We start from the raw sequence: 22,503 nt of genomic DNA, 5'->3' as shown, positions 1-22,503 counted from the left end.
CGGCGTGCGGCGCTTTTGGGCCATCTGAAGCAAAAGCTGCTTGTGTTAGTGGGCTGCGTTTTAAGGGAAGCGTCACCTCCACAGCTTCCCCCCTTTTCTGTAGTCTGAGCACACCCTGAGGTTTGCTTGTGGTGCGAGTCTGCAGCTCTGGGTGTGCCCCGGCTGACTCTCGCCGTCGATCCTTTGAGATTTGCCTTCGGTACCTCAGCTGGGGAAGAGTAATTGCTGCCCCAGTGACTGGAAAGATGTTCCCTTTTAACCTGGCCACCAGCAGCAGCGCTGTGTGAAAGCTGTGGGATGAAACAGGGGTGTCGTGGAGTTTTTGTTTCGGCTGTGGAACTGGGCTTCCCATGTGAAAGTTGTATCCTGTAATGGGTTTGTGAGCTGTAACTTTAAGGATTTTGCTATGTGTTTCCTCCTGTCAGATTCTGACATTGTTATAAGTACTACTGTCCACTACAAACTGAATTCAGGATTTGCTTTACAGCCCCTAGAGCGCTGACTGCTGGCATGTTGTTTCAGAGATGTTTTCATCATTCTCAAGTTCTTGTGCAGTCTGTAGAAAAGCAGCTCTGTCCTGAGACAGGCCAAGCAAGAGAGGATGGGTCAGGAAGAAGCCTTCAGGCATTACTCTCAAACAATGTTCCTTGCTCTCTGGCACTTTTAAGTGCAGGGGCAGAAATTTGGGCTTCTGAGTTCTAGGCCTCATTCTGTACCAGTTTCCTGTTTGATTATGAGAAATTACTGCCCTCCTAGCTGCTGTCTGCCTTGTAAAATGGGGCTAATGACACTGTATTCGGTGCAGGAAGCTGGAAAATGAACTTCTAAAGTGGCAGAAGTGCTCAGTTGGAAGCTCAGTAGAAGAGCAGAGTATATTCTTTCTGCTGTGTAAGTATCTGGCTCTGACATGCCATTTATCAACATTTTATGTGTTTTGTCTCCTAAAAATTGCAGGTTCTTATCCTTAAGGGTCTCAAGCAGGAGGTCAGTTGCCTCTGCCCCTCTCCAGATGGGTTGCACTTGGCTGTTGGGTATGAAGATGGTTCAATCCGTGTCTTCAGCCTCCTAAGTGGAGAAGCGAATATCACTTTCAACGGACACAAGGCTGCAGTTACAGCCCTGCAGTATGACCATCTGGGGGGCCGGCTGGTATCTGGCTCAAAGGTGAGGGTTGCACATCTGGAGAACAGCCCTTTCATAGAGATGGTCTGTGGAGAAGGCTGATCTGCACTGAAATGTTTGGTATTTTAAGCAGGTTATGTGGCCTCTGCCTATAGCCAGAGGATGGCAATGAGAGGAGTTAGGGCTGCGAGACAGCGATGGAGCTGGGGAGCCCAGGGCTGGGAGAGCAGCGGGGTCTGCAGGGCAGGAGTGGGGTACTAGAAGAGCTGTTAAAGGTGAAGAAGCTTGTGAGGTCGGGAATAGCAAAAGGCAGGGCAGAGGTGCATCTGTTGGTCTGAATGCACCTCAGGGGAAGGAATGTCGCTTGCATTAATCATCCCTAACGTTCAAATTCAGAGTGAGAAAGCTTGCTCTCAGGTAACCTTTTCCATCTCATAGCAGAAGTAGACATTTTGCAGAGACAGATGCCAGTCCCTTGGAGACACTCTGTCTGTTCTAGGATACAGATGTCATCGTGTGGGATGTCATCAATGAGAGCGGTCTGTACCGGCTGAGAGGACACAAGGATGCTGTCACTCAAGTCCTTTTCTTGAAGGAGAAGAACCTGTTGGTCACCAGGTGAGCCAGGCTAAGTGTAGTGGTCGATCAGGAAAGCAGCCATGGTTTACTTGCAATTTAGACATCCTAGGTGCTACAGCCATTTGTATTTTCCTTCTTGACTCATGATATCTTGGGCCCACCAGCATCTTAGAATATGATTTTTGTCATGTCCGCATATTTCAAAAGTCAGTGCCTCAATCCAGATGTGTTAAGCGGAACTGAAGTGGCTATCCTGAAAAATAGTGTTTGGAAAAGGGTTTAACTTGCTGGTAAATATAGCAACTTAGAATTATTGTAACAAGGAACAGTGATAATATGTTCGTTATGTATGTAACCATTTTTGCTGTTTATCTTGAAGAATTAAGCAGGCTAACCTTCTGTATGTGTAATTCACACAGCAATGTGACAGAAAAATTGCTTCCTAGTAGGTTGTAATTATAGGCATTAATTAAAAGATGATAGATTTTTTTGAGTTGGTTTTGAGTTATTCAACATGAGCTGCTAGTTGACTGTATCCCTTTAATAATAAACAGTTGACAGAAGATACTCTTGCTCAAATATCTGTCAATAATTTTTTATTTATTAATATGTCATCTAATAGCTTAATAGAAAAGTGCATGCAATCAGTTCAGTGTAAAATTAAAACAAGTTTCTTGTGGTTTTTTTGTTGTTTCAATGGAAAAAGTAGTGTTTTGTTGGTTTGGTAGATGATGCCTGTTTCTTAATGCGATTTCAAGTCTTTGCAGGTCAACTTTAGAAATGCTTCTTAATTCTCTTAGTAGCTAAATTGAGATAAAGAATTCCTCTTTTTTTGTTGTTGTTATTAACAGAGTAGAGATGTTATCCTGTTTTTCTGCAGATGCAAAGTTTTGCTTCTTACTTTAGATTTTTTTTTTTGCCCAAGCAGCTAACTGCAGTCCTTTGTGTACAGAATTTTTTGTGATATTTTCGTATGTCCAATTTACAAGTACCTTTGGATCCTATGTAACAAAAGAGATGGATTAACAATAAATATAATTTGTAATCAGAATTTTTTTTGTCCTGAGGGAGCTTAGCAATGGAACAACAAGTTTTATATTTTGATTTAGTTGAAACTTATTGAGGAAAATAGGCTCTAACAAAGTTACCAAAAATAAAAAAAGTATTAATTGTTGTAGGTTGTACTGAAAGAGTCTGTATAAATGTTCAAATTACTTTTCTTGGGTGCTCTTGTAGCATTGGGGTAGCATAATATAGCCAGAAATGTGTTTTCAAGGAGATCTAATCCTACGGGGGCTTAGAAGGATGAAACAGCTGTAATTCTCCGTTAGGAGGAGCAGCTGCAAATCACTGCTCAAAATGAAGGCATCTGCTTTTCTTGTAGCCTGGTCAATGCACAGGCATGGCACAGGTTGAGAATGTGGAGAGGGGTTTTAGAGGCAGCTTTAGAATTGATCAGCACTTTGCACTTATTGTTCTCACCCTAAATAAGCGAGAAAGGAAGTTGTGTGACACGGGCTTGCAGCTGAATCCAGAGGAGGAAGCAGTTTTCAATGACTTGCTAGATACCTTTTTGCAGCAGCTTTGTATTACTGTACTTTGTCCTTGCATAGCTTGCAAAATTCAATGTCTGAGCAGCTGCTTTGTGATATGTTGTGCCTTGTTTTAGATTTTTTGTATTTCTACCACTTTTCCAAGCACATGAGCTCTGGCAGTCTTTCCTCGTGTCTCGAGTTTTTCTTCTTTGTTCCAGCGGCAAAGACACATTGGTGAAATGGTGGGATCTGGACACCCAGCACTGCTTCAAAACTCTGGTTGGACACCGTACTGAGGTAAAGAGGATGTGTGGGGAGCTGTTGGGGTGGAGGGACTTTGGATTACATGTCATGGCTCACTTGGTGCTTTCCCTGCTCTCAAGAGCTCTAAACTGGCACTGTGATATATTTTGCTTGTCATTAGGCTTTAGAGATGAGCAAATGAGAAACTTCCAAACTTTCCAGGGGCTGTCATCAACATGCGGTGGGTGACAATTCCAATGCAGATGTCCCTGGAGGAGGTCCTGGCTAGATCAAGTCTTGTCTTGGTTGCCACTTAAATAAATCAATTAAAGATGCTCTGCTGTTGTTATGATAGTTAAAGGAGCCATAAGCCAATTCCTCATGTTGTGCCTCTGGACAGGTTTGGGGGATGGCTTTGATATCCGAAGAGAAGCGTCTGATCACTGGGAGTGCTGACAGTGAGCTGAGGGTGTGGGATATCGCTTATATCCAGGAGGTAAGATATTCCCTCTGTAACCCCTCACAGTCTTGTCCAGTTGCTTGTCTTTGGGCTAAGATGGGTCTGGAACATGTTAAATCTGATTGACGTTCTGGGAAACAGAGCCAAAGCAATGTCTTTGCTGTCTGAGGGGTCCAGAAGCTGCTCTTGGGATAGACACTGCTGTTTTCTGTGTTTTGAGCTTGCAAGTGAAGCTGCGAGCACTTCCAGAGCAAGGTTTCCAGAGTGTGTCAGATCTTCCTGCCTTCTGGCTTACGGCTAGAGAAGAGAGTCTTGTGGGTGGATGATAAGCAGGGGAGGACATGGAGTGTTTGGTGCCTACAGGCATGCTGTAGGCCACTCCTTTATTGCAGTGTATACTAACCACTTGTTCCTCCAGGGAAATGACGTGTAAGTGAGACAGGAACCAGAACACTGTAGCTCTTGTGGTTTAAGGTATTCCTTAGGTGTTTTTTTTGTCTGTGAGCAGGTAAAAGACCCTGATGAGCCAGAATCCAAGAAAAGCAAAGGGTCTTCACCCGGAGCAGAAGAAAACACTGAAGAGGATGAGACCCTGGAGCTGGATGAGCATCCCGAGGAAGTAAGCTCAGCTTTCCATTTAGACTGTGGGATGGTGTATTTAACCCAATAGGTTAAATACATGGTGCTGCTTGCAGAGCCAGCAGGAGTTCGAGAGTCACTCACACATCGCTCCTCTGTATTGGGTTTATACCCCGAGTGTCATATTTAGCCTGGTAGGGAAAATGTGGTAATTCTTGTCTTGCTTCATAACATCTTCCTCAGCAGCAGTTACTGCCCCATTTACCTGCAGAACATCAGCAGAAGTATGTATACCAAAACACATGCATGTGGTGTTGTCCACTGAAAGCTTTTTCTTTGCCTTCTGTTTGGGGGAACTAACAAGTGTTTAAAGTTTGACAGTGCTAATGGAGCTCTTTCATTGAACAACACGGGAATAAAATAGTTACTAGCGGGTTGGCAGCTGCTGGGTGCAGTGCTGATGCCCAGCTTTGCAGGTCAGTAGCAGAAGCTGAGACGTCAGAGTAACCATAACGAAATATGGTGTGAGATTCAATTGCAGAAAGCCGTTCCCACTTGTGCTGCTGGTGGAGACTTTACTGAATCTGTCTTTCCGGTGGAACTTTCTGGGGTCCTCCTCAGATTTCAGACTGCTTGTAGTTATGGTAGATGCCTGACCTTGTTAAATACTTTTCCAACTTCCTCTCCAGAGGATTTCTCTCCCTTCAACCACCCATTTAAGAGTCTCTGTTCTCACCTTCTCTGCCTCTTCTGACAGAGGAACTGAGGTCTGCTGCCTTTGTAGCATAAAAATTCAGCTCTGTCTCTTAAATGGGTGTGGTATGCCAATAAAGTTAAGTTATTCTTCCACTGAGACTGTCAGTGATTATTTTCAGCTAAAATGCAACAAAACATAATGAGATAAGCCTGTAGCTCACACAAATGCTTGTTTTGTCCCAAGGTTATCCTTGCTAGCTGTTCTACTAGGACCCTGTAGGTTCATTTTCCCCTCTTCTCCCCTTGACTTCCCTTGCCAGTAGGTTTCTGAGTTTACTTGACAAGATCACTTGACCTTTCAGACCAAAGTTCTTCTCCTTTCCCTATAGCGCCTCGTAAAGTGCAGCAAAGTTGGATCCATCATGCGGGAAGGGAGAGACAGAATAGTTACTCTTGCCACAGACCGAACGGGCAAGATTTTGGCCTGCCATGTAAGTAATGGGGGGGCTCTGCTATCGAGCTGTAGAGGAGGCTGTTAGAGACCTCGGATAGTTTCTGTAGGGGCCAGCCAGGGCTTTGGGTACCTTTGACGTTGTTTGTTCTGTCTCTAGGGAACAGATGCTGTTCTGGAAGTGTTCTCTGTCCTTTCTGAAGAGGAAGTCCAAAAGAAATTGGAAAAGAAAATGAAGAAAGCAAAGAAAAAAGCCAAGTAAGCAGTCTTTTGGAAGTATTTGGATGCTGTGTCCAGAGAACTGTTAGAAAAGCCCTTCAGCAGCATGACCCAATGGTTGAACTCCCAAGCTACTGGTCATTCTGTCTGTGCTAGCTGTTGTATTTTGGGGTCACTGTTCCCGTGCATCCTTGGTGCTTGTCGGAGCAGCGCTGCTCCCAGAGACTAAGGAAATAACCTTTCTTTCTGAGTCTTCCCCCTGCAAAAAAAGCTAATGTGTGCAAAGGAATGGATATAAAATGGGTTTTTCAGAGCTGCTCACTTCTACCTGACATTCATATTTACACTGCTTGGTACATCAAATAAAGTCCTTGATAGGACATACAGGAATGAGAGTTTCATCTGAGAAGTCAGAGTGACTCTGATAACCTCATCTCCTGTTTTACAGCAGGCAGAGATACAGGTGAGAGCTTTATTAATGTTTACTTTGTGTTAAGTGTCTCTCTGGGTATCCTGGCACTTAACAAGTGCCTCACAACAGCCCTTAGGGAGAGGTCTGGCTCCAGGGTAGAAACTGATGCACAGAGCATGTAAATCTGGAGATGCATTTTGGCAATGGCTGATGACTTTTGGTGAGTGGTAGGAGATGAGCAGAAGCTGATTTCCCACTCAAACACAGCTTTCTGTTGTCTGTTTTGTACCCATCTTTCTAACATGCCTCGTTCAAGTGCTTTGGCTCCGGAGGAGGTTGCCTTTTTTAGGCCAGTTTGTCTCTTTAGTAGTCTGCATACCAGCATGAACTTCACTGTCTCACCCTGTTCTTAAATGTTGTTAGCACTGCTGGATAAGAGGGCGGTTGTTTTCAGCAGGCTGCAAGTGGTTTCCTTATGTTATTCTCTGTCTCTGTGTTAGTTTGTTTTGGCTGTGCTGGGTTATTTGACTCTCTTCCATTATCTGACATTTCTAGACAGAACTCTGAAGAGGAGCCTGAAAGGAGTGTGGAGCTGAGCCTGCAGGATGAGATTCAGCGGGTCGCTAACGTCAGAGCTTCTTCTAAAATCAAGTGAGTGGAAAGCCTCTTGTAAAGGCTGACCTGTGGTTATGCAGCTACCTGGGGAGAGCTCTGCACAGCTCAATATAGGGAGAGATGGAAGAAGTTTCCCCCTTGTCATCTGTTCAGCTTGGAGCCCGGGAGAGGCCTACCACGATCTCCAGTCCATTCACACCTCTTCCACAAGCGGTCTCCTTTGTGCACACCTCTGTGGCTTAGTGTGCACTTGCTTGTGGCATGCCTCTATCTATATTCCTCTTTCTCAGTTGTTGATATTTGATCCCTCCTATATTTTGTCTTATTGCCCCTGTTTACAGCTCTGATTTTGTCTAATCAAACAGGTCATTTGACTTGATTCTCTCTCCAAAAGGAGAGCTGAAGATTGTACTGCTGCTCCAGAACAACATCATTGAGTCGTACAACCTGAACTTGTCAGCACAAGTCCCACAGGCTGTTCGTGCATCCAGGATAACCATTGGAGGCCACCGGAGTGATGTCAGGACGTTGGCTTTTAGCTCTGACAATATTGCCATTCTCTCAGCAGCTGCAGAGTCTGTAAAGATTTGGAACAGGTACACAGTCCAGTTGTGTCAGTCCCCTCTGCCGTATGTGTGTCAGTCTCCTAGAACTCAGGGATGCTGTGTTCAGATAGGCAGTGATAAGGAAGAGGGGATGATGGAGAAATATAAAATAGTGAGGGAAGTAAAGGAAGAAAATAGAAAACTATTTGACTTCTTTCCTTGTTAGGGAAACTGAGAAACTATAGAGCTGAAACTGCATAATTAACTCATGGAGTTTGATGCTGTAAAGCAGCACTGAGGCTAAGTTTAGTGGCAGGTATGGAAAGACAAATCTCTAAACACAAAGGTCATACATAGCAGTCCAGCCTAGACTGTATTTTGTTGGGCTTTTTTTCCTTTTTAATAAGAGGTACTGTTACCCTAAACTAGCCATTGCCTGTTCTTTAGGGAACGGGGGTTTCTTGGCATCTTATCTGAAGGATCTAGTATTAGACAGAGTAGGCTGCTGTTTTGATCTAGAGTGTTGTCCCAGTGTTTCCTGAGTGGTGCTGATTTCAAGTTCTGTTTCCTTCGAGTGTGCTATCTTATACTCCTCCCCCCTCTCCTGAATGACAGGAATTGCTGTTGGAGAACAGGAGCTCTGTCCTTGCTCATAACAGCAATAAGTCACGATGGCCAGCTATGTAACTGCATGCTTTTATGGAAAACGTTCTTAGCAGTAATGCTGGATAGCATAGGATGGTGGTGGTGTGTCTTCTGGCCCCAGCTGAAAAGACAGCTGTGGGCAGAGGCCACTCTGGAGCATGTCTCACTTAGCGGGCCAGTTTTTGTGTGTGCTAAGAGGTTTTGGGCTCTGCCTTTGTCCACAGATTGACCTTGCAGTGCATCCGGACAATGGACTGTGAGTACGCACTCTGCTCGCTCTTTGTCCCAGGAGATCGGCAGGTCATCGTTGGCACCAAGGTAAATAGTGTCCCTTCTGCACTCCAGATTGCCCAGGTCGGGAAATGTTCTGAAAATGTCATTAAGGCAGCCTTTCAGAAAATGCATTGTGTCTCCTGATCTGGAGCACTCTGTTTTAGGTGTAAAAACCTCTCTGACAATCAGGTTCTGCTCTGTTCCCAGGCTCTGTATGTAGCTCCTATGGCTTAAGCTGGACAGCTGGGAAGAGCTTTGGGAAGTCCCTGACAGAGAATAAGAGTTTGGCTGTCTGTGTGTAACAGCCATCTAATGAAGCTGGCTGTTCAGGAGATGGGTGGCAGGGGTGCTCTCCTGCTAGGAGCTATCGAGTGTCATAAAGGTGGAGGGGCTGATTTATCCTCTGTGATGTGTCTCTCTGCAGACAGGGAAGCTGCAGCTGTATGACCTGGCTTCTGGGAGTCTGATGGAGACACTTAATGCTCATGATGGGGCGGTGTGGTCCATTGCCCTTTCACCAGACCAGGTAACTCCTTCTAAGTTCTAACCCTTCTAAGCATCATCTGTTGCACGTCTTTTCATGTAGCTTCTTCCTGTAGTGCTGTGTTTGCACTATTGATGGGAGCATGGGAACCCCTTATCCTGGGAGGCGGAGGATGCAGCTGGTAGCGTCTAAGAACTTTAACTGTGGATACATGCACAGCTTGATGAATAATCCCTCTAGTTGTGTGGCAGATGGCAATGAGTCTTTGGGCTGAGCGGGGCCATCCTCATCACCTCATCTGGCTTCTGCAATGATTGAGAACACTCGGACTTCCCTGGTGGAGTCTGTGTGTGCAGCAATACATACCTTGTGGATGCGTTCCAGCCGTGGAGAGCTTCAGCCCCTCATAACCTGCTGCAGGGGCTGATTGTCTCCTTGTTAAATTTGCTGCTTGTCTGCTGGATTAAAGATCTCATTAACATAGTGATGTTTTTTCTTTGTGTTGCGCTGCTCTTGAGTGACCAAATCAGCCTCCCCATCTATCTGATGGTCATTAGACTGAGCTTCTCCTGTCCCTGCAGGATGTGTTTTCTAGGCTCTTAATTGTTCTTGTGGTACTTTTTAAGTTACTGTAGTCTTTTTTTGCTGGTGGCCCCAGAATCTGGGTGCACTGTGTGATAGCAATTATACCAGTGCCAAATGCACCAATGCCTTTTGAATCCATCCAAGGACTTAATTAGCTCTTTTGGTGATAGCTCTGCAGTGAGAATGTGTATTCAGATAATAATCCAGTGTCCCTCAAAGCCCATTTTGGGGCACTGCTTTGCGGAAGGCATATATGTGGGACTTAGATCCCTGCTTCCTCATGTATAAATTAATGTTTTGGTTCTGTTAGGGCACTCTTTTTCAGATAGATTGAATAGCTGACATTATATAGATATATTTAATTGGTTATTTTTCTAGTAATCCATAAAATCTGTAAAATTTTATGTAAATTTAAAATATGTAAGCAGCATAGTGTCACGTTATTAGGTATTTCTCAATTAAAATTAAGCTTTGAAACCTCTTAGCTCGTCTTTAATCCATGGAGTATGTGCTCTATTGAACTATATTATCCTAGTTTTGTGATGAAAATGTAGCACAACACCAAGAGGCATGCCTTGCTTGAGCAACACTGTTACTATTAGCAACTACAGCTTTAATCTTAAGGAAAAGGATAATCCCCATCAAATTAATTTTTCATAAGCTCTTTTCTCCATATTCAGTTTACTTTCTTTGTTTGATGGAAACTGCAATTACCTGTTACTTCTGTTGACCATGCTCAGTTACCAGGCCTGCCTATTTACTCTGAGTTATGGTGTTATATTAGTTTCTTCCTGGATTTCCCCCAGTATTTCCAAAGTTGCTGAGAATGGACATTGACGGTTTACAGAGTACCTCATTCTGCTCTGTAAAAGTCTTGGATTCGGGGGATCTGAACCATTGATTTATAAATGTCTGACATAGGTAGCTGCTTTTTGACAGCCTGTGAGTTTCTGGAGCAGGTTTTCATCACTGTCTTGTAATGTGATTACGGTACGTGGTTTTTCCCTGAGCACAACAGATGAGAAATGTTTACTGAACCCATGTTTACTGAGCATTGCTGTTTAATAGTTCTCATACTTCCCTCTAGAAATGGGTCAGTACTACTGAAAAGATTTTTTTTTTTTTTTTTAATGTTCCCATTTTACATGCACACACTCACTGTTTGACCTCACCACCCTGGCTGTAGAAATCTGTTTGTGTCTTTTACTCCTTGTATCAGTTTTTCTCCATTACCACAGTTCAGGTTCATATTGGTTTCTATCAATTTCCACTTTCTTCTGTTTGTTGTGTATGCCTTTCTTATTTTTCTTACATGGTCATGTTGCGCTAGAAGCTGGAGTGTTTTTTAGTGGAATCAAAACCATAGCAAGTAATAACCTGCCTGAGATTCATTCACCCTACAGATTAAAACATATAGGACAGATTTTACCCTTGTTCTTAATGTAAAAGGGATAATGTTGAACTGTTCTTCCTTTAGAAAGCTGTGCTTGTGGGGTGGTGGTAAGGTGTGTGTGATCCAGTAACAGTGAGAGTGTCAACTTGCCCATAAAACACAAGCACATCATTACCTACAGCTGAGATGACTGCTTTCAGTCCCAAAGTTTCAGCCCATGTTTTGATTTACATTTGGAGTCTTTGTCTTAGATCTCCCTGCCAGATCTTTTGAAATTGTTGTTGTTGCACAGCCAAAGGGTAATGCATGCTCCAACCAGAGCAAGTGCTCCTGGAGGTGTCCACTTCATCATTAATACCGTAGGAACGTGGGACGTTTCAAAAACCTCCTTGTGTGTTGACAGTTCCTTGTGTAGAATTTCTCTGGGCTATAGCAAAACCGCTTTCACAATAATTTTTTTTGTTTTCCCCTGCAGCGTGGCTTTGTGACAGGAGGTGCTGATAAATGCGTCAAGTTCTGGGAGTTTGAGCTTGTGAAGGATGAGAGCAGTGTTCAGAAAAGGTGAGGAAAATAAACCTTTCTAGACTACATTCAGCTGCAGTATTTATTGTCGTTGATGGATGCTTTGGCCTTTGCTGTGCACTGTAAGAAGTGCCCATGACATGTATGTGGAACACATGGAGAAGAGCGTGAGCTCAGTGCTGGTTTGTGAAGGTCTGAGCTTAGCTGGGGAAGGGCAGTTGCCACATTCTCATCTCTTGCTTGTGTGTGAGTTTAGCTTCTAATCACAGGATGGGCATCCAGATCATTAAGCAGTAAGTTTAGCAGTGAAGTTTTATCAGCCTGCAGTGCCTGTCTTGTTCAAGTCGTAATGAGGAAGGAATGAGATGCTGCGTGTTAGAATTCACTTGCTTTCCCAGGGTGCAATGTGGGAGTTGTATTCATACCTCTTCCCAACGTGTTTGTTTGGGGTAACAATTGGTTTTTTCCTTTGTCTTGCCAGGCTCTCCGTGAAACATGTGCGCATTTTGCAGCTGGATGAAGATGTTCTCTGTGTGCGGTACAGCCCCAACCAGAAACTGCTGGCTGTCTCCTTACTGGATTGCACTGTGAAGATTTTCTACATTGACACGCTCAAGGTGCATGACCAAATGGGCTGTGAGGCTGTGCAGGGAGTGATGTAATTGTAGCCTGAAAGATCAGGAATACATAGGAAAAGTGTCTGTTTATTGTGGGACACGAGTAAGAATCAGAGAGACCATGCATCCCACTTCAGGTGCCTGTTTGCTGGCAAACCTGACAGAACCATGGCTGGCCCACACTGGGGAGAAGATCCATTTTTCATCTGGAAAGTGTTGTGAACCTGCAGGTGGCAAGGTTCACTCTAAACCCTGCAGGCATGGTGGTACTCCAGAGCTATGAGGCACTGTAAGGGTGGGGATGGATGTGTCACACATGGCATTAAATAAGTCATAGCAGAGGCAAAGCCTGGGGGAGGAGAATCTTCCTTGTGAGCAGTGTGTGGTGGTTTTGTGAGTTGTGTATTAGCACGTGAATGTTAGGGAATGACACAAGACAGACCAGCACTGACAGACAGGCAAAGAGAAACAGAGGGAAACTCCATAGGCAGTGGTGATTAGCGCCAGAGTTAGCTCAGCTTGCTTGGGTACTTCCACCCTTGTGTCAGTTCTACCGTCATGGCCCTGCTGCTAACAGTGTTCAGGGCAAGAGTGACAGTGGGGCAGTGCTAGAAAGACAGACCTGAGGCAGAGCAGAACTAGCCTGGAGCTTGAGATTTTCGCACATCTCTACCCAGCATGTCTAACTGAGACACCTTTCTTCTGCTTCAGTTTTTCCTCTCTCTGTATGGACACAAGCTGCCAGTGCTGTGTATGGACATCTCCTATGTAAGTATCATTAGGGCTGTGTGTTAGGTGGGACTGTGGTGATACGGATGATTGTGAGAACCTCTGCTGGTAGCAAGGCCTCTAGAATAAAGCTTTCTTGTCACCTCCTTGCTCCTGACTTCGCAGTTTCTTGATGGGACACAGCAAGCCCCTCCTTATCCTGCAGTCCTGTGCTCACTGGGAGGGGTCACGGAGTAGTGGTCATGACAGAACTGACCAGGACATTTTGTGAGCAAGTGGAAATTAAAATGCTGTGGTGGGTCCCTACACTCATCTTAAGAGGTACAGCCTGCTCTCTGCTAAAGTTACTAACTGTGTGAGAGGAGCCTGAATTCTTCGTTAGTAGGAGCAGAGAGCAGGTGCTGAGGTGGAGCAGCCTCTTCATGCCTGTTTGTTCTTGGGCTGCATCTTGCTCTGGGGTTTCTTTGGAATGAGGCTCATTGGAAGCCAAGAATGTAAAGATATAGCTAAGGTCTTAAATGCCCCCGGAGGTTCAGAAAAGAGCCAGGGTGCTGTCAGTGGGCTGTGCCAGTACCACAAGCATGGGCCAGAGCATGGGCCTCTCCTCCCTGGTGAGAGGAGTTGGATCAGGAGGGCATGTTTCAGGAGCCAGGTATCTGCCTACTCAGCACTGCTTAGTCACTTGTGCAGCAGCAATTCCTCATGGGGCTGCCAGCCAGCTACCCACACCCTCCTCTCTCTTTGTGGCTCTGTAGGATGGGACTCTAATTGCGACCGGCTCTGCTGACAGGAATGTGAAGATTTGGGGCTTGGATTTTGGGGACTGCCACCGCTCGCTCTTTGCCCATGATGACAGGTCAGTCAAATCCTACAGCATCTTTGGGCTGTGGGCTATCTTATCTCCAAGAGGTTGTGATCCAGCAATAACCTTTTTGTCCAGCATAGAGTGGGGGGAGGTCTGCAGTGTTATCCAAGTGGGTGAATTTGAGCCTTTTTTCCCTTCCAGTGTGATGTATCTGCAGTTTGTGGCGAAATCCCATCTCTTCTTCACAGCTGGGAAGGACAGCAAGATTAAGCAGTGGGATGCAGATAAATTTGAGCACATCCAGACACTGGAGGTAGGAAGTTTTGGAGACTGTTGAAAGGAAGCATTATCCCTGCATGAGCAGCACTTCCCTCAGGGGCTGGGAGCCGGGTGATGTTCATGTCTTACCTCTTCTGTCTGCCATGCAGGGGCATCACCAGGAGGTGTGGTGTTTGGCACTCAGTCCCAATGGAGACTACGTGGTGTCAGCATCCCATGACAAGTCCCTACGCCTCTGGGAAAGGACAAGGGAGCCACTCGTTTTGGAAGAGGAGAGGGAAATGGTGAGAGTTGCATCCTTCGTGCCAAAGACAACTTCCAGACCTGTTTTCTCCCCAGCAGGCAGATTCCTCATTTTTCACTGTGGAAGAGTCTGGCTCCACACTTGGCAGATTGGCTCATTACTAACCGCAGCCTGGTGTTGAGGTGCCCAGGGTTGACTGGCATCTTTTGCATGATGGGACTGTTGCCCTGAGCTGTCTGGAGACAGCACTGCAGATGTTGCAGGTGCTTGCCTGTCTGTACTGCATTGCAAATGCCTGGCTAACTTGCTCTCTGCTTTGCTTCTCTCTCGCTTCCCAGACTTTCCTCTATAGCTGTGGTTTTCTACAGGTCTGTTGGCTACAGTCTTTGACTTTCTCTTATTCTCTTGCGCTCCTTTCAACTCAGGTGTGCTTTAGAGGCAGCTCAGCAGGTGGCTGTTGTGGAGTGATGGAGAGCACTGCTCCTGTTAAATGCAGTTTGTCTTTTTTTCCCCTTTTCCAACCATGAGAGGTCTGTTCTATCTCAGTTGCAGGCCCCAGAGCTTGGCAATGCTGGAAGAAGCCCCTTCTACTCCATCTGAGCGTGTATTGTGAGGAATCATAGACTCACAGAAGGACTTCAATAGGAACGAAACTCTGGGGGTCTAGTCCAACCCCTTGCTCACTGCAGGATAACCTTAAAGCTGCATCAGACTGCTCAGAGACTTGTCTTGATACATGGACGTCTCCAAGGAAGGAGACTTTCCAGGCTGTCTGAGCACCTGTGCCAGTGCTGAACCACCCTTGGGGTTGGCGGACACATTTGTTTCATGTATCCAATTGGAAATTCCCTTGGAACAATTTGTAACTCTTGTCTTTTCACTATATCCCTCAGAGGAGCGTGGCTTTGTCTCCCTTTCTTAAAGCAGTTCTCAAACGACAGTGGGGGAAGGGTGTAGAAACGTGCAGAAGCAGGAGTGGATGAGAAACCTGCAATAAATGGGTTTTTTTGTCCCAGGCTGTTTGCAGAGAAATGAGGTGACCCATGGGCAGCATCTTGATGCCCAGTAGTTGGTGTGCTAGGAATGATGGTGGTAAAAGGAGAGGCAGAGACAGCTCCTTTTCCAGATGCCAGAAAAGTGTGTTTTGGGTGAAATTTGAGTAACGAGGTGAGCATGCATACACCAGTAGTGAATTACACACTGATGGGGCCCTATTCATGTGTGAGCTGCCATACAGGAGGCTCTTTCTTCTTGCAGGCTAGGACAACCCTGGGTCTTTTCTAGGCTTGTTTCTTCTGTGCTGTGTGCCAGGTGGAAGGTCTGGTGCTGAATTGCGGTTGTCTCTGTCTCAGCTTGGTGGGCTGTCTAAGGGCTGTTCCTGCATCCAGAGCAGAGACCTTGATTTCTTTCTGTCTGGGAGATTCCAGAGTTCTCCATGGGGTTGAGACCAGGGATAAGTGGGCATTTTGCACTGGCATTGTTGATCTCTGCTGATTTGTCCTGGTTTTGCAATGGGCTGCATGAAGCTGCAGCCTCCCTTGCTCAGCCAGTTTGGAAGGGACTTGTACCTTTGCTTGCTGCCTGCTCACCTGTGTTAATATGTTGTGTTCTCATCCACTGTAGCAACGAGAAGCTGAATATGAAGAGAGTGTGGCGAAGGAAGAGCAGCCTGTGGTGAGTTGCACCATCTGAGCGTGTGTCAGTCTGACTGTACAGAGTCTGGAATAACTATTTCTGTAAGAGGCATAGAAGAGGTCTCAGAAAGGACTGGTAATTTTCTTGCTTTGAGGAGGTGCGGGGGGGAAGGTGCTGCTGAAGCTGTGGTTGCCCCATGATGCAGTTGACTCTGGTACTTCCTACAGACAACTTCAGGAGAGCATGTGGAGCTGGCCAAACTGCTAAACAGTAGCTGTGGACGCTGAAACCTTGCTGTGCTGTTGGCCCTCCTATCTCCCCAGTTCACGTCCACACCAGCTCTGTACCAAGGCTGGGCTGCCTTCTGACAGCTCCTTCTGGGTCCATGGGGTGCAGGATAGGTGGGGAAGCCTGATCCCTCTTGCTCAGATGCTTGGGTTGTGTTGCCGATAGTTTTGACACTGATCGGATTGCTTGGTCTCTGTTGGTGGAACAAGAGCTGTGTTTACCTGCCTCCCAGAGCTCAGTGTAGCATGGTGCCTCTGTTCCTGAGGAAGAGCTGTGCACTTGGGAAATCCTGTATTTCCCCAGATAAATGACCAGTTTAGGGAGTGGGGCTGATGGCTTTTCTTAGCATGGAGCATGATAGGATGCAGGGGGTACCTGTGTGTATCAGCTGCTCAGCTGCTGAAGGAGGAAGCTGCAAACTCTGTATTTTTTAGGTGGCTGGAGAGACGCAAGGAGAGATAGGGCTGGCAGGAAAGAAGACAATTGAAACCATCAAAGCGGTAAGACTGTGCTTACCAATCTCTCAAGGAGGGGGGCTGTCACAGGGTTGGAGCATCAGTTTGAAGACGAGTAACCTGTGCTGTCACATAAAGGCAGAATTACCTCTGCCTGCAAGAGCAGTCTGTCCTGCTCCATGGCCAACAGGGAGGGGTCTGACCCTGGAGAGTCACCCACCAGGAATTATCTCCTCCCGAGATCTCTCCAGGGAACAAGGTGTGAGGTTCCTGTAGATATACAGGCTGCAGATTTCTCTGCCTGTCATGTGTGGGACAGGGCTGCTCTTGCCCTTTGGGGTTTGCAGCCCAAAGGAGCACAAGGCAGCTGGATGTTCTCTAGGCATCAGGCCTCTTCCCCAAGGGTTGCCCTGTCCTGTGGGCATCTGTGGCAGGTGGAAATTTATTGCAGTACCTGAGATGGGAAGTGTACCAGGACGGTGTGGGGGTGGGTAATTTCATGGCTGCAGATTTCAACAGCTTGGTGCTCTTGGAAATACAGAGGAAATCCTCAGTCTGAGTACTCAAAATGGCCTGACCTTGGCTTGTGCCTTGAAGGGGTACTGCTTGCTTGGGGTGTAGGTCAATGTCAAGGCAACAATTGAAGCTGCAGCAGAGAGCACCCAGGGCAGTGGGGGAAATGCGGATGGTGTCTGACATCTTCAGGACATGATTGATGTGCTCAGAGTAGTGCTGCAGTCTGGGGTAGAGGTTACCTTTCTGAGTGAGATGTCCTGTGATGCTCCGTGTCAGCACTCTTGCTTCCCCCTCCGTTTGTCCAGCTGAACTAGAGCTTTGCTTTGGCTTGTTTGGTGTCACTGATGTGCCATTCTTGTGCTGCACAGGCTGAGCGGATCATGGAAGCTATTGAACTGTACAGAGAAGAGATGGCAAAACTAATGGAGCACAAGGCCATATGCAAAGCTGCGGGAAAAGAGGTAAAAGGCTGAGGAATGTCCCAGTTCCAAGATGTGTGGGTGTATCCTTCCAGCTCTGTCATCTGGGTGGAAAGGCTCAGCATGCAGATAAAATCAGGACAGCTGGACATAGCAAAGATTTGCTGAAATCTTTTGGAGAACGAGATGGCAGTGTGCCCTGGGGCATGGTTAGTGGTGTGTTCTTTCTAACAATCTTTATACGTTTAAAGTCACCATAGGATGTAAGTTTTGTCCCTGGGAGAGCATGCTGCTGCAAATGCATCCCAAAGCCTAGCCTTTGCCTTCATCTCAATACTCCTTGCTAAATATGGGGCTGTGATATAGGTGGGAAAAGTGACAATTACAAAGTGGAAGAAAATTCATTCATGTTTGAGTTAGTCACGTACGTCTGGGAATGAGATTGTCTAGTGGCTGCAAATGAGGCCTTCAGTAATGTTCTGGGGAGGGTGGTCTGGGAATTGCAGGAAGACACTTGATAAAAGCTCTCTTCTACTGTGGGTTAAGGTTTTCTCTGGGAATATGCATTTGTACACACACACCTGCATCATTCTAACCCATTCTGTGTCTCCAGGTTCCCCTTCCTGTCAATCCCATCCTCCGTGCCTATGGAAATATTACAGTAAGTGGAATGCCCAGGCCACAGGCTGTGGGCCATTCTCAACCGGAGTGGGGCTGTTTGATTTGCTGGCTGAGCCGAAACACTGGGTTGCTGTGGGGAAGGACTACTTGGTTCAACTTGAAATGAAAACTGAGCACTTTTGCTTGTGCAAAGTGAACACAGTTTGGGTTTTTTGTGTTTGTTTGTGTGTTTGTTTTTTAATATCTTGCATGTGTGTTACAAAAGTTTAACCCCATCAGGGTTAAGCATAACCGTGATGGTAGCCATGACCTTATCATGAGCCAGCAGTTTATGGTATTCTCCAAGATATGGGAAAGCTAGTTCAAACCTTTTCTGTGCCTAAGGGCACATCTTCCTGCTGCCAGGAGGGTGCAGTTGCCACGCTATAGTATATTCCAGAGGAGCTGTGCCATCTAACACAAAATACCTGAGCATCCACTGGAATGGGTAATTGAGAACGCCTGTCACTGTGCACCCCACCATGTGACATCAGTAAGCACTTAGCCAGAGCCATTCCCTCCCTTCATGAATATAGGCATATTTAATTGCAGGTTGAATAGATTGAACAGGGGTGAAAAAAATCCTATGGCTTAGCAGCTAGCAATTTCTTTGGAGGTGGGTGATGTTTGATTGAATCTTACTGTACAGAAAAGGGATTTGAACCTGTTTCCAAGGTCCTGGAAGAATGCCCAAGCACTAGGCTGCTGGGTAAAAACACATTGGCACGTTATTACATGTCCTGTTACATGGTGAAATGACCATGATGAGCACTTAGTATGTCAGACCATGAACAAAAATACTTTATGCATTGACAGTCTGTTATTGTCTTTCTTGGGAGAGACCTCCCAGCTGTGCTCTGCATCTGCCACAGTTTCAGCAGATAAACAGAAGTAGCAGGAATTAAGTCTTTGGGAGATGAGTTTGTGTAAGCTTTTGTATGTATTTGGCTGTTTCACCAAGTTTTTTATCCAGTTTGTAGAAGATTCATTGAATATGAATCTTCTACATAGAATATGAGATTATTTAGCTGGTTGAATATAAATTAGACTTTTCACAATATTCTTCACCAGTTAAGAGTATCTTGAGAAGGCTGGGTTTGTGTTTTGTGGAGAGAGGACGTCCCAGACTGGCAGCTGATTGAAGCTAAAGGGACTTCCTCTTTGTTGTATTCAGCTTGATCTGTCCATCTCACAAGACATGATTGCGTGTTTTTAGCTGGGTGAAATGGACCTTAAGGCACATGTTTGCATTGGAATGTTTCTTGATACGCAGAGCTGGTCTTTCCTCTGTTACAGCCTTCAGCGTATGTGCTGGAAGTTTTCAAGAAGGTCAAGTCGAGGTAAGTCCCAAGAGCTTTATTGCTGAACAGGTTTGCAATTGAGTATTGGATTTCTGGGTCCAGGTCTGGCAGGGTCCTGGGACGGTCTGTTGTGCTGGGTATGGGCAGTGCTGGGGAGTCTGGAGTTACTGTTCCTGGCAGCCTCTTTTGGAGCATGCATGGAATTGGGGAATGGAAATTGTTCCTTTCATGCGAAATGTTGGGTGAAGCTTGTGTATGTATATGCACATGTATGTGAAGAGCAGCTTGGGGATGCTGAGGAGGGAAGACTGTGTGCCTGCTACCTTCTGCCCTATGCCAGATGATGTCTGCTGGCCTGGCCTCTAGTCTGTGCAGCTGCACTGTGCTTTGTGGGCAGTCATAGACCAGTGGTGATGAATGCTTAGCACAGCTTTTGTACCAGAGCCTTCCTATACAGAAGTGTTTCCTGCTCATCTGTAGCAGTGCAGTGACTGAGACTAATGGTTCTCTCCCTTTGCTTTCTCCTCAGTGAGTTGGAAGAGTCTCTCCTGGTGCTGCCGTTCTCCTATGTCCCTGACCTGCTCAGACTCTTCAATGAATATATTCACCTGGGTTTGGAAGTTGAACTCCTGTGCCGAGCTCTCCTCTTTCTGCTCAAGTGAGTCTTTCATGTGCCGAGACAGATCTGCTAGTCTTAGTTCAGCTGCTATTGCTGTCCAGAACCTGGACCCAAGGAAGCCCTAACAGGGCTCTGGTCAGTAGTAGGCCTGCCGGTTCCTCTGGGCCCCTCGTGCTGGTGCATGTCATGAACTCACTTTGCACCAGTTACGTGAACAGAGAGGTACCCCTTGCTCCTGTGCTGTGAGACAGTCCTTTGGGACAGTGCAGAGCTGAGGTATGTACCCCATCTCCTTCCTGGAGCTGCAAAGATGACATTGCTTGCCATGAACGCATGTAGCATAAGAGTGTGGGGAAAACTTGGGCTTTCTCGTATGTCTCTGGCTCTGAAGCTCTTGGGAAGCATCCTTGGGAATAAAGATGTGGTCTCTGCAGGAGACAAGGAATCACTGCAGCCTGCAGTGAATGGTGTGCAGGAATGGACTGATTGGATGCAGAGTGTTGACGTGCCCAGATGGGGTTGCTGGTCCTGGTCCCCCAAATCTCATCGGTATGAAAGATCCTGCGCCAAGGCTGAAATGGCACTGTTCACTGGCATAGTGATTGTAGAGCCCATGCCCTTAGAGGGTACCCCAGAGAGACCTTTCCCTTGAACCACTGTATGTTAAAGAGAAGCTTCAGAGAATAGCTTTTCCAGATAAATCTGCCCATGTCTGGTATATAAGGCTGGTCTGGGGAGGCCTAATTCAAGAAAAATCCCATGTCCAGAACATACAGAGGCTCAGGATAGGGTCTCTCTGATGTTTCTAAGAACAATGCTGCAATACATTGCTGTCTGCTTTATTCCAGGATACATTTTGGGCAGATCACAGGCAACCACATGTTGGTGACAGTGATAGAAAATCTGAAGAAAACCACTATCTCCAGAGTCAGTGAGGCCCGGGTGAGTGTTGCAGCCTCCTCTTTTCCAGGATCTGGAATAACAGGATGGACCAATGTCTGGAAGCATGTGTTGTCTGTGGTGTCCAGTGGGAAAGTTGGTCAGGGGTCTGGGCCTGTTTCACCTTCCTCCTATGCAAATAGGCTGCCTTTTCCTTATGTTTTTCCTGATGTGAGATTACCCAGTGGTGATCCTGCACTCGTGCTCCCTCCCTCATTTACTCTTGGTATTCTTTGATGTATGTATTTGGGATTTGGCTTGCTAGTTTCTAAATATGTAGGAGGTAAATAAACTCTCTATTTCTCTTGGGCTTTTCTGTGGGCCACTAGTCTCTCAAATAACACAGACTGTGCATTTCCCAGAGGCAGCTTCAGGTCCCTGCCAGCAACTTGTCTTTCACAAAATACAGTGGATTATAGCTGCTTTTAAGCGAGAATTGTGGGGAACAGAGTGCAGGACTGATTGTTCTCCTACTCAGATGAAGTTTACTTTTAATTAATGTTGCTTTATTTAAATCGGTGGATTGTTTTCCTTTCATCATTTCTTAGTAGAGGGTGGCCAGTGCAGGACCCTCTGCCCCCTAACAAGCTTGCGACGTACCCAACAGTGTGGTGCTGGTCTGTCTCTACAGGATGTGCTGGGATTCAACATGGCAGGGCTCCAGTACCTGAAGAGGGAGATTGAGGCCAAGGATGAGGTGACATTTTTTGCTGATGCTACTGACCGTTTTGAGGAGAAGAAGAGGAAGAGGAAGAAGAAGGAGAAGATGGTTCTTGCAATGCTCTAGCATTTGCTGCCCAAGACCCAGAGCACCTGGATGGGGTCATGTAACCTCAGTGCTGGCCACGGAAGTGTACTTGTGGCTGAACATCTGTGATGATGTCTGGTGACTGGGACAAAGTCTGTCCCCTCCCCCATGTGGTATAACCCCAACTCAGAATGGTTGTCTCCGAGATGAACTCTCTGTAGTCTGCTGCGAATGTATGCATTTGAACTGTTTCTGAGGTGGCTGTCAAAGGTACATGCTTTTCCTCCAGCGGAATGCCCGTTAGAAATGGACTTGATTTCTCCTGCAGAAGAGGTCAGCTCATTCTGGCAGTTTCAACTAAATAGAGTGAATCCAGCACATGGACTGCTCATGGGACCATGCCCTATCCAGGGAAGGCAGCTGGCAGCATTTTATGCTGTTTTGACACCTGCCGGTGGTTTGTGGCAGTGCTTAGAGCCTCTGGGCAAAGCTACATGACTTCTGCCAAAGTGTGAGAACTTGGTCTACAGCTACTTGCTTTTTAGTGGGACAGGGAAGAACATGGCTGCACTCTGTTAAAGGCATATTTATATATGCTTTATGAGACAACTTTGTTCATGGAGTTTTGTCCTGATATTTCTCTAGTAAAGCCTCAACTGCCTTGCCCTGTATGTCAGTTCTCAAAGGATTTTTTTTTTCAGAGAATAAAATCTGTACGAGAAAATGAAACGGCTGCCGTCCAGGATTGTGCTGTTCCATAGAGTTGGCAGACTGAGCATGAGAAGCGTGGGTTGTTTGCGTTGTACTTGCTCCAGTTTTTAGAAATTGCACTGAATTGTTGCAACGTTGTTCTTGTCCTGTATCAGATAAAATGATTTGTTTTCACAGCGG

The 22,503-nt window shown here is 46.1% G+C and overlaps 1 protein-coding gene across 1 annotated transcript in view; it reads left to right on the top strand.

The window, feature by feature from the left end:
* Positions 1-22,281, top strand: part of WDR3 (WD repeat domain 3) — a 23,151-nt gene extending 870 nt beyond the window's left edge. Inside the window, exons 2-26 of the mRNA XM_009330188.1 lie at positions 955-1,164; positions 1,622-1,740; positions 3,455-3,533; positions 3,880-3,975; positions 4,448-4,558; positions 5,604-5,705; positions 5,826-5,923; positions 6,852-6,947; positions 7,277-7,507; positions 8,326-8,419; positions 8,799-8,900; positions 11,312-11,397; positions 11,840-11,975; positions 12,687-12,743; positions 13,460-13,560; positions 13,711-13,822; positions 13,938-14,072; positions 15,656-15,706; positions 16,390-16,455; positions 17,295-17,387; positions 17,959-18,006; positions 19,302-19,345; positions 19,836-19,964; positions 20,774-20,867; positions 21,496-22,281. Coding sequence (XP_009328463.1) covers positions 955-1,164; positions 1,622-1,740; positions 3,455-3,533; positions 3,880-3,975; positions 4,448-4,558; positions 5,604-5,705; positions 5,826-5,923; positions 6,852-6,947; positions 7,277-7,507; positions 8,326-8,419; positions 8,799-8,900; positions 11,312-11,397; positions 11,840-11,975; positions 12,687-12,743; positions 13,460-13,560; positions 13,711-13,822; positions 13,938-14,072; positions 15,656-15,706; positions 16,390-16,455; positions 17,295-17,387; positions 17,959-18,006; positions 19,302-19,345; positions 19,836-19,964; positions 20,774-20,867; positions 21,496-21,651 — 2,646 coding nt within the window. The 3' untranslated portion in view covers positions 21,652-22,281. The remainder of the gene's footprint in view (positions 1-954; positions 1,165-1,621; positions 1,741-3,454; positions 3,534-3,879; positions 3,976-4,447; positions 4,559-5,603; positions 5,706-5,825; positions 5,924-6,851; positions 6,948-7,276; positions 7,508-8,325; positions 8,420-8,798; positions 8,901-11,311; positions 11,398-11,839; positions 11,976-12,686; positions 12,744-13,459; positions 13,561-13,710; positions 13,823-13,937; positions 14,073-15,655; positions 15,707-16,389; positions 16,456-17,294; positions 17,388-17,958; positions 18,007-19,301; positions 19,346-19,835; positions 19,965-20,773; positions 20,868-21,495) is intronic.
* The last annotated feature ends 222 nt before the right edge of the window (positions 22,282-22,503 follow it).

The sequence above is a fragment of the Pygoscelis adeliae genome, unplaced genomic scaffold (genome assembly GCF_000699105.1).
Source record: "Pygoscelis adeliae isolate BGI_AS28 unplaced genomic scaffold, ASM69910v1 Scaffold120, whole genome shotgun sequence".
In the NCBI taxonomy this organism is placed as follows: domain Eukaryota; kingdom Metazoa; phylum Chordata; class Aves; order Sphenisciformes; family Spheniscidae; genus Pygoscelis; species Pygoscelis adeliae.
This window is presented reverse-complemented; position numbering and strand designations above follow the sequence as displayed.